This window comes from Marmota marmota, unplaced genomic scaffold, assembly GCF_001458135.2.
Source record: "Marmota marmota marmota unplaced genomic scaffold, marMar, whole genome shotgun sequence".
Lineage (NCBI taxonomy): Eukaryota > Metazoa > Chordata > Mammalia > Rodentia > Sciuridae > Marmota > Marmota marmota.
The window spans coordinates 16724843-16736783 of NW_026000019.1; the positions used below are offsets into that span (position 1 = coordinate 16724843).

Consider the following 11941-nt stretch of genomic DNA (forward strand, 5'->3'; position numbering starts at 1 on the left):
GAGGGGGGTCACTTCTTAGTGGAATTGACATGCAGTGTTTCTATCATAAAGTCATTCCTCTCATACAAACATTGATTTCATTCATCTTGTTGTTCTAATACTCTTGGCTACTATTTGATATTAACTATATGAAATGGAATTTCCAGTTTTGAGTTTCTTTTTTCTATTTGCAGTTTTATTGTCTTCATGGAGAATCAGCATTTTGTTAAATTTATATTTCCCATCATTTATAGGGACACACTGAATGATATTTTTGTATAATTGTTTAATTTGCTTTTTTGTGCTTGTTAACTTTCTAGCAATTTTTCAAGGATTCTTTTACTTTTTCCAGTGACCAAATAAGATATTTTTATACTCCCTTTTCTTTTTTTGCTGTAGTGATCTTTAATTATTCTTGAGTTTGATGAGGTCATTTTTTTTTGAGCAAATCTAGATAGATGAACACAGTTCATGAACATTTTCTTTATATTTACATGTAACCTACAGAGCTTATCCTGAGATTATGTTCTGATAATTGGCCTTCTGAATTATCTACAACCAATTTGTATTCTCAAAATATTTATCTTTGAATAGTTAGCACATTTGTGTTTTTATTTTTTTTAACATTTCAAAATATTTAATCATAGTTTTATTATTAATTATTTACAACTTGCATGTCCACAATTTTTGTGTTACCCACAATACAACAGAATTAACTTACTCCAAGTTACTAAATTCTTCCTTTCTATCAAGGCTAATGTTCCAGGAGTAAAAGCTAAAGCCTAGTAAATGACTAATTGCCAGTATTCAGTCATCAAAGACCTTAATTCCTGGGAAGCCTGGTCTGATTTATTAAAAAAAAAAAAAAAAAACNTATATATATATATATATATATATATATATATATATATATATAACGACAAGGAATGCATTACTATTCATATTACACATATAGAGCACAGTTTTTCATATCTCTGGTTGTATACAAAGTATATTCATGGCAGTTCATGTCTTCATACATGTACTTTGGATAATTATGTTTATCACATTCCACCATCATTGCTAACCCCATTTCTAACCCCCTGCCCTTTCTCTTCCCCTCCCACCCCTCTGTCCTATCTAGAGTTTGTCTATTCCTCCCATGCTCCCTCTCCTGTTATTTCTGAATTTTTGAATGGTGTGTGAAAATTAGCTTAGCATTGAATATTTATCAACAATTTTGAAGCAATCTAATTATGAATGGATTAGAAAGGAATTGTACTAGGTTTTTTAATAAGTCCAAGAAAAGCTAAGTATAAATATTGACAAAATAATTGTGAAGATGAATTTGCTGTAAAAACCGGAAAGTCAAGTAAAACAATGTTGTTGACCAGTTCTTATTGATTTTATGTGTTGTATTTCTGATATTTATTGTTATTTTTCTCATCTTTTAAGCTGTAAATTTTTGTTTTTACATTGAACTGATCACTTTTTTAAAAAAAAAATTGCATTTTTTCCTCCTAGAATTTGTAAAAAAAAGAAAGTTGATATATACAGAAGAATATATTCATGAATATTGAAGAGATATAACTATAATAAAACAAATTTTTAAATGAAATAAATTATGTTAATTACTAGAATATTAAACTGTAGAAGTCACCCATGTTTTGCTAATAAATTCTGTTACCCTGTAGTCTGTCCAGAGGTGAACACTTTTCTGACATTCGTGTACATCAACATGTTGAGTTTTTTAAAAATCACAGCATTCACTGTTTTATTTGTTTGGCTGTATTTGAATTCCTAAAAATGATATTTTAGTAAGCCATTTTCAGAAATTCATTCCTGATATCTGTAGCTATATTTGGTTCATTTTCACTGCTGTATAACCTTCCATTGTGTTAATATGCTACAGTTTATCAATTACCAAATCCAGGTACATTTGATAGGTTTCTAGTGTTTTGCTTTAAAGATTTAATTGTATGCATTTTCTATAAACAGTGCTGCAAGAGTTTCTCTAGATTGTGTATTTAGGAGAGGAAATGAGAGTCATTGGGTATAAAAATTTGTATTTTGAGTTAATATCAAAGTATTTTTCAATATTTTTTTAGACAATTTTTTTTTAATACCTTTATTTTGTTTATTTATTTATGTTTTATGTGGTGCTGAGGATGGAACCCAGTGCCCCACAGGTGTGAGGCAAGTGCTCTACCACTGAGCCACAACCCCAGCCCCTCAATGTGTTTTATCAGTTTAAAACTCCCATCATATGGGCATATGAGTTCCAGTTTGTCCACATTCTTGCCAATGATTAATACTGTTGAACTTGTAAATGTCTTTCACTTTAATGATAAGTGGAATATGATTATGGTTTAAATTCATATTTTTCTGTTATTGTAAGACCAGTACCTTTTCTTATATTTATTGACCATTCATGTTTTATCTTGTATGAAATGACCATAGCTTTACCTATCTAAAAACAATGTCAACTCCCCGTGCTAGTTTAAGCCTTAGCTCTGGTCCCTGACATCACATACCAAAGGGTTGTAGCTTCTTGCTCTTAAAATGGCCCATACTCTCCCCTAAATGTATCTCTGCTGTCCTAAATAAATTGGTCTGTGCCTCTGACGTGTCCTTAAATTCATTTCTGCAGTGTTAGCCAAGAACTCTACTCATCCTGAGTTGAGGTCCCTCTCATCTGGGGAGTCAGGGCGGAGTTATACAGTTTCACACCAGTTTTCCCTCTGCTTGTGCATTGCTTCACATCATGTTGAGTTTTTTTGAAAAAAGGGCCAAGGAGGGAGGGAGTTTCTCAGATGTTGGTTGTTTGCTTCCAGTGGTTCATAGGCATTTATGGGTCCTTTTCTATTGAGACTCCATGTGTTTTGCTTTTTCTATATACCCCAAATCTTATCACATTTTCAGTAGATGTCTTTGAAATTTATTTACACTTATTTCAATACTTAGGGTCTTAATTATTTTCCTGAATAATGTAAGCTCTAGAATACAAACTTTTATCAGTCCTCTCTGACATATATGTTATTCTTTGGTGTATTTTTTGTCATATTTTTAAACCCTAAAAAATTAGATATTATAATAAAAAACTATTTTGAACCACTTATTTTGTTGCTAGTTTCCTTGTCTTTTTAATTTTGTATCTTAGTCCTTCGGGTTTGTGTTATTAATAGTTTTCAAGTGTACAATTCCAGAAATTTTTTTTAGAAAGAACTCAATTGGTAATAGATTTGTTTTCATTCACATGAAAATATGCTTTCTTTACATTGCTGTAGGATAGTTTTGTTAGGTTCTGGGTTTTAAGTTGGAGCTATTTTTCTCTCCTTTTTGAAGTAATACAGATTTACTGTGTTAATAGCATCAGTCATTGCTATTGAAAAATATTTTGTTTCTTGTTCCTGTTATCTTCACTGTTTATCTGATTTTACGATCTTATTTCTGCACTTGAACAAAAACACAGTTTTACCTTAGTGTGTCTAATTGTGGATTTTAAAAAATTATCCTGGTTGACAGGAATAATTACTGTGTCTGAATTTGTGTTCATTTTCAATTCTGGAAAATTCTCAACCATCAACTCTTAAAATATTTCTTTAACTCATTTTGTCCCAGAATCCCAGATTTGGAATGCCTATTAAAAACTTAAATGTAGTATGTAATATAATTTTAGAATATGATTATAATGTAACAATTGTTTTATTAATATACGTTTAAGCTCTAGACTGTGGTTTCCATCTATTTTAATGCACCCATGGCAATTTCATGAAAATGTTTTCAGAAATGAAAATGTCTGTACTCTATGAAAAAATTTTTGTTGATATTTGTCCCTAAATAACTGTTGCCTGCCTTTTCTACGTACCCTGTGCCTTTGTTATATTTTGTTTACCATCAATTCTCTTGAATTCAACTTCTTGATTATCTGAGTGGAAGTTTATCTTTTATTGTGAGTCAGGCAATATTTTAAAATAGAATTCTTCCCATTTCATTGATTTAGAGTGACTTTGCACTAGAGTGTTTAATGTAGTGCCCTGGTACATCTTACTTTATACATTTGGCATGATACTAGTAAGTTGTTGGTGAATTTGTGTCGTCTCAGGATCTTACTATGTTTCTTAACGTCTATATCTTCTGATATGCCATTAGAATGATAGATGACCATTGAAGACATGCAGCATGGGATGTACATTTAGGATCATGGACCTTTGTTTTTGTTGTTTGTTTTTCGTGGTACTGGGATTGAATTTAGAGCCTCACATGTACTAAGCAAGTATTCTACTACTAAGCTATATCCCCAGCCATTTTTTAAAATTTTGAGAGTAGATCTTGCTAAAAAATTGCTCAGGCTAGCTAGTCTCGAACTTATGATCCTTCTGTTTAAGCCTCCCAAATAACTGAGATTATAGGCATGTGTCACCATTCCTATAGAAACCTTTGTTTTTATAGGGCTTATATTCCACATATTTCAAGTTTGTTGTCTTTGTATCTGATTTTAGTATTCTGATGCATTTTTCAAACTTTTTTTTTCAAGATATACCTGCCAGTGTATTTTGATGTACTATACATACATGGAGTATAACTTATTCTAATTAGGTTCCATTCTTGTGGTTGTACTGACATGGAGTTATACTGGTCATGTATTTATATATGAACATAGGAAAGTTCGATTCATTCTACTCTCATTGCCTTCTCTTCTTCTCCCTCCCTTTATTGTGATTTAGCTTCCACATATCAGCAAAAACATTCAACCTTTGGTTTTGGGGGACTGGCTTATTGACATGGTATCTCCAGATCCATTCATTTACTGACACATGTTGTAAAATCATTCTTCTTTATGGCTGAGTAATAATCCATTGTGTATATACCACAATTTCTTTATTCATTCATGTGTTGAAGGGCACCTAGGCTGGTTCCATAGGTAAGCTATTGTGAATTGAACTGTTATAAACATAGATGTGGCTGCATTACTGTAGTATATAATTTTAAGTCTTTTGGATATATGCTGAGCAGTGGGATAGTGTGTCAAATGGTGCTTCCTTTCCTTATTTTTTGAGGAATCTCTATACCACTTTCCAGAGTGGTTGTATCAATTTGCATTCCCACTAGTAGTTTATAAGTGTACCTGTCCCCCCACATCCTTGCCAACATTTTTTGTTATTTGTATTCTTGATAATTACCATTCTGAGTGAAGTAAAATGGAATCTCAGTGTAATCTTACATTTGTCAAACTTATCAGTATTATTCTTAGATCTTTCCTAAAGTCAAAACTGTGTTATAATTCAAAGGGTAAAAGGCTATAATATAGGGATGATGAAGAAGTATTTATCTTTCTATTTGATAATTGTTTTCTAACAATTTCTGGATATTAAAAGTCCCCTAATTTTATGTTTCAGAATGGCATTATAATGTATTCTATCTTCATTTAATTTGAAGAATTGAGAGATGTTTCTCCATTTAACTTCATAAAACTAGTGTTTAGAACTTATTTTAAATTTTTGTTCTGTTTTGGTTATTCTCAGTGAATTTGTTTCTTGCTTTCACTTTAAAAGAAAATTTGGAAACATGATCTGAGGATTATGTAGGTTTTCGCCATTTGATATCATTTTATTTTGATGCACTTTTGAAAGTAAATCTCTAAGCATTTAGGTATTCTGTGTTAAAGAAGAGTGTGGTGTGTTCTGAGTTACAGGTCTCTTTTCTCATTACCTTAGACAAAGAAACAGCCTTGGTATAACAGCACATTAGCATCAAGACGAAAACGACTCACTGCTCATTTTGAAGACTTAGAGCAATGTTATTTTTCTACAAGGATGTCTCGTATCTCAGGTACATTTAGGAATTCTTTTATAAAATAGCAAATACATGTTTCAGGTCTGTTTCTAGAGATTTATGCAGAATTTATAGGAAGTCATAGTTGCAAAGCAAAATATATTTGACACAGTCTTTTCAGAATACTCTGGAGTTCTTAGGGATCTTGCAGAATGTTGTTTTCCAATGGCAATTTTTGTCTGTTTGGAATTTTTAATCTTAATATTAAGTTATAAAGCTATGTAAAGCCATAACCATGTAACTAGCAAAAATAATTTCCATTCAATTGCCTCTTACTTGGCGTTAATTATATTTCTAAGTACTGACTTCTGTGCTAAGAATAAAAATGTAAAAGAACTGGTTCTTATTGTGATGGGGTGTTGTAAATACAGCATAAGAAAGCAACAGGTAAGTAATGATACTATGTGAAATTGTGTGTCATATAGATATGCAGAGGGTGTTAGGAGAACAGAAGAGAATATCCAGTAATACAACTGGGAATGAAAATTTCAGACCATGTTGAGAATGAAGAGATGTAAAGAAATGTTCTGTGCAGGGATTTTGGAGGAATTATATTTGGGACAGGCTGTATGAATTGAAAAAGGAAATTAGAAACATTCAAAGTAGAGGAAATAACATGAAAGACATGAGTACAATAGCTTAGGATATTTTTATTGCTTTAGAGAAGTAATAAAGTTCCCTGTTCTCTGTTCTTCAGCATTTCTTAGCATTTTGCTCATCACTGAAGTAGGGACATTAATATCAAACTCATAAACATTTTAAGGGTTATAGGTAATATATACAAAGCACAATGCTCAGTACTTGTTGGGTGCTCAAATATTTGATGCCATTAGTAGTATACGTCTGCTAAATGAAGACCAGTAAGCAAAATAAATGTCTGATAGATACATTATTGGTTGTTAAAAAGTAGATCTTGCTTTTCTCATGAGTAAACATGCTTCATGTTATAATCTATACATTACTTAAGTTCTTTGAACAAATTTGGGATTGGTGATGGAAATTACACAGAATTTTTCCTAGGAAGTTTAAGGGGAAGCCAAGATTCGTTTGTTTAACATGTTTGAACTTAATCATAAACATTTTGTGTAGATAGAGAGCTGACATTTACTGTCTGGGAATTGAATTCTTTCTTGGGTTTCTGAAATAGTGTATAAATATAAGCTACATTAGGAAGCTCTTAAATTAAAAGTGGGCTAAGACCCGCATTCTGATTGGCAGAGAGTCAAACGTTAATTGGTGTTATGTAGTAGGCCTAGTGGCAGACATTAAAAAGTATTGAAAGAGAGATGAGAGAAAAAGCTTTGGGTAAGTATCAGTAATCTTTAAGTCACTGGCAATACAAATATGCTATGGAGTAGTAAAGGTATTCACTAGATTCTGTGTATTTTGGGGTATAGCGTTTTAGGAGGTTAGAATAAATAATAAAATAAGAAGAAAAATTAGATAATTATTTGTGTGATCTGGGCTATATTGTGTACTTAAAGCATGAGGAATCTCAAGTATGTCTTATTAGATTTGCACATTGGCTACCATGATTATATGAAATACCTTTTAATTCCTTTGGTAACAAAGAGGGAATTTTTAACTTTTACATAGTGGAGCACATAAGAGACTGATTATCCTTGTGTATTTTCAGAGGACAATCCTCAAATATGCCCACAACTCAATTTTTATTTTCAGTTTTTGAAAATAAGTGGTGAATATTAAGAAATTAATGTCTTGGGCCCTTAATTGTAATTGAAAGAGGATGTAAATTAAAAAGCATTAGGAGAAAGAAAATAGGAATAGCATATACTTTTACAAACTAATCTGTTATTAGGAGAGGAGATTGGCCAGCAGATATATATGGATATTTATCATAAAATAACCAAGCAAACAAAATTCTACCTTTTCATAATCAGATAAATTAAACATGAGTTACTATATTTTCAGATATTGAAATAACTAGTTTCATTGTCATCTAATAGTTTCTGATGTTGCTGATATTAATGAGCTTGGATAGTAGCCAGAAGTCCATTTACCCTAGAATAGGATTATGTTCTTCAACAGAATACATATTCTTGAATTCTTGTAATTTATGTGATTTGAAATTGATGTCAAAATGTGAAAGAATAGGTCAATATTAAAACAATTTTTAAATGAATAAAGAAACTCTCCATTGCTTATTACACTGAACAACTCAGTACTAGGATTGCATATAAAAAATATCACATAACTATTACATGTTAACCACTCTGGAGTAAAGTTGATGGTTTTGTTTTGTTTTCCTCAGTAATTTATAATTTATTGAATTTACCGAGAATAATTTTTGTGGAGCCAGAGCTTTATGTTAATACCATTACAACATCACATACTAATTAGGTTATTCCTTTTCTTGTGTTTAGAATAAAAACTGCATTAAATTGGACCCTTTTAATCTAAATTGTTACATGGATTTGCTTAGTATTTAAAATTTATAAAATACCAGGGACAAAATCCTCAAGTAATTGTTTTTCTTTATTATAATTTTTAAATTTCTTTATGTCAATAAATTTTCTTCAAGATAACCTAATATTCCAGACAAAATAATAAATTCTTTACTCTGTATCATATTCACATAACTATTTTTAATTAATTATTCTTGTGTTTTAATTTTATTATGCCCACCATTTAGGTGGCATTTAAGAAGGGAAAATATGAAAGTGTACCCTGAAAAAGCTGTGTGTATGTGAGGGTATAAGCATCAAATAAGGAAGAAACTATGAAAAGACAATGTTAAAACAAACTTATTTCAAATTTTCAATCTAGGAAGCTAAAGTCATGGTCCCCCCACCTCCCTTCATTCTTTGGAAAAGAGAATTAGTCCAGGTTTCAAGCACTTTTGGAAAAAAAAAAAAAAAAAAAAAGAGCTTTAAAATTTGTGCTTTTGCTAGGCCTTCCTCTAAATTGAAGAATAGATTAGTTGTATTGTCAGGTACTTTATAAGCTGATTTTATAAGTTAAAACCCACATGATTTTAGCTTTCAATAGTTTACTGAAGTGGACTTTACCCAAAGTATTGTATAGTGATCCATTGGATGGAATTGCTGTTTTCCATATTCTAACAAAACATTTGAATGAAACTATTTTTTTCTGGTTGAATTTACTCTTTGGGATAAATGGGAGCCACTTCAAACATGTTTTGTGTTTGAGAATCAGTAGTTTATATATTGCAGCTTTCTACTTCCTTTCAGTAATAGGATTTGAAGCACCTGAAAGTATTACATGAACAAAACATGTTTTATTTAAAAACTATTTTTTATCTAAAATGTGTTATAAACTTTGTTTTGAAAATAGAGAAACTTTGGCATAAACATATATCCCTGTGAACATGTTCCTTTAAACAAATACTCTGTCCATATATATAATTCTCTTCCTAAGCTATCTTTATTGATAAAGGATTTTGTTCTAATAAATTATTTAACTTTTCTTAAGTAGTAGTTCTTTCATTGTTTTTTTTTTCCCAAGAAGTTTTTACTAAAAAGAAGAGGAAAGAGTATTCACTGTTGTTCTTATTGATGTAGAAAAAGTGTCTTTCAAACAACTACTGAGATGTTTTCTATTAAAGTTGAAAGATCATCTAATTAATTTGAACATATTGATCTTCTCTAAAATCTTTTAAAATAATTTTTTGTACTTATAATATAATTTTTAATCTATGTATATTATTCTTACTTTATAGTGGAATTCATCTGTTTGGTTTTCTTTGTATAGACGACAGTCGAACTGCAAGCCAGTTGGATGAATTTCAGGAATGCTTGTCTAAATTTACTCGATATAATTCAGTACGACCTTTGGCCACATTGTCATATGCTAGTGATCTCTATAATGGTTCCAGTATAGTCTCTAGGTAAGTATTGAGCACTCTCCTTACTGTTTTCTTTGATAAAAATATCTAGAATCTAGTTGAATTTGAGAAGCAGTTATATCATATCGTTAAAATCCTAGGTTTTATTATACTTGGGGCACCAGTGCTGAACCCCATTCTCTCCAGAAGAGAGTCTTCCACCCCATCCCTTGAATAAAACTTGTTTTCCTGTGTGTGGGGGGGGGGTTCATTATACTTGCTTCATGTGTTCATTTTATTTTCTTAAGTTTTTTAAAGCAAATCTCAGATGCTACATCATTTCATTTATAATCTCCATTTCTTAAAATAATGGACATTGTAAAATTACAAGGCTAATCACATCTTAAGACAAAGCATTAATCCCTTGGTTTCTTCACATTGCTCATCCACATCAAATTTACTAGGTTGAATTAATCCTGAAGAGACATTTTTGAGACAGATCAGGAATTTGACAAGTTGTTTGTGTTTTTGGTGCTGGACCTGTGACTGATCCACATCCTCAGACCTGACTCATTTTAACTTGTACAGTTTACTAAAACTTTGCTTTTCATTTGTAGGACTAAAATATTTATGTGTATGAAGATTGATCTTGAAATCCAAGTCATTCTCTGAAAAGAGTATTTGCAGGAAGTCTTTTAATGCATGCTAACTGGTTGCTAACTAAATCAGTAATGAATAAGACAAAAATCAGACATTTATTTTTCTTTATTTTGGCAGTGTGAGCTCTTCTTCAGTACTGGGTTAAACAAAATATGAAAATGCAGCAGATTGTAGGTTTCATTTAATTACATAATTCAGTAGCAACAAATCATTGACTACCTGCTAAGCTAAATGTACAACCATAAACAGGCCAGAATGATGCTTATTCAGGAAAGCTCACAATTTATTTTAATGCCTGTATGATAAGAAATACAAGAAATTATGAAACAATTTAGCTTAAAGCAACAGATTAACATTATTGCTTAAATTCTTAACAATAGCTAAGAATGAAAAGACCTCAGAAATGTAGTTTAACTATCAAGTTATTTTATAATATTGATGTGATATGTATACACTATAATTTTGTGAGTTATAGCCAAGCCTAAATGTACCATAGTAGATCTTGTTATATAAACTACTTTCTCTGATTATTTTGAATCTGGCCTGCATTTTATTTTCCTTTGAATACCTTGAATTGGTTCATCTTTTATGCTAGCATCCCTTCTTTTATTTCAATTAAACTGTATTAACATTCCTAAATGAAGAAATTCCAATTTTTAAGGTTTGTTAGGACAGATGAAAACTAGTAGGTAGCAAGAAAAGATATATATCGAAAAAAGTGAAGGGGCATTGAAAGTGATGGCCATTTATTGAGTTTCTGATTTCATTGTGTGTGTGTGTGTGTGTGTGTGAGAGAGAGAGAGAGTTTTGTTTTTGTTCTAGTTTCTTATACTTAAACATATTGATAATAAGTTCATTTTAAAGATTTCTAATTCCTCTCAAAATAGAAAATTTAATGAATTTATTTCAGGAAAAGGATGGAAAAAGATAATATTGAATTTATATTATATCATAGACTAAGTAATTATTCTTTCTATAAAACTGCATGAAATATATCTCATGTTGATCACTTACTGCAGTGAGAATCTGAGAGAAAACCAGAAACTGCTTTTTCGATCTTCCTTTGCTTGTTTGTGTCAACACTATACCTAGCATCCACAAGGTGGCAGCATTTATTTACAATATCTCATCTATGAGACCATTTACAAGGAGTGAAAATTGGTGGCTTATAGTGGAGTTCATCCTCCTGATTATCTACCAGATGGTCCTAGGTTAATAACATCAAGTAGTGAATGGAAAGGAGACACTTTTTTGCTCTTCATACACAGAAGTAACACACATTTTACATTTTGTCTGACATTAGATTTTCTGTGGCACCAGACATTATTGTAAAGTTTAAACTTACGTGGTATTTAGTAGTGATGGCCGTTTGCTGAGTTTCTGGTGTGTGTGTTTGTGTGGGTTTTGGATTGAACCCAGGCCAGGGCATTGTGCATGCGAGGCAAGCACTCTACCAACTGAGCTATATCTTCAGCCCCTCCATGTGTATAGTCATTTATTTAAAAATAATTTATAATTGCTATCATTTGTGTGTGTGTGTGTGTGTGTGTGTGTGTGTGTGTGTTCATACATGTACTTAGGGTAATGATGTCCATCTCATTCCACCATCTTTCCTATCCCCATCCCCCCTCCCTTCCGCTCCCCCCGTCTCCCCCTTGCCTCGTCTCAATTTCTCAATTTACT

The 11941-nt window shown here is 31.4% G+C and overlaps 1 protein-coding gene across 8 annotated transcripts in view; it reads left to right on the top strand.

Annotated features, from left to right (window-relative positions):
* The window catches only part of Cop1 (COP1 E3 ubiquitin ligase), a 165054-nt gene that overhangs the window by 76133 nt on the left and 76980 nt on the right, over window positions 1-11941 (top strand). For all 8 annotated transcript variants that reach the window (XM_015491783.2, XM_015491786.2, XM_015491781.2 and 5 more), the window contains 2 exons: window positions 5676-5790; window positions 9526-9661. In XM_015491783.2, coding sequence (XP_015347269.1) covers window positions 5676-5790; window positions 9526-9661 — 251 coding nt within the window. The remainder of the gene's footprint in view (window positions 1-5675; window positions 5791-9525; window positions 9662-11941) is intronic.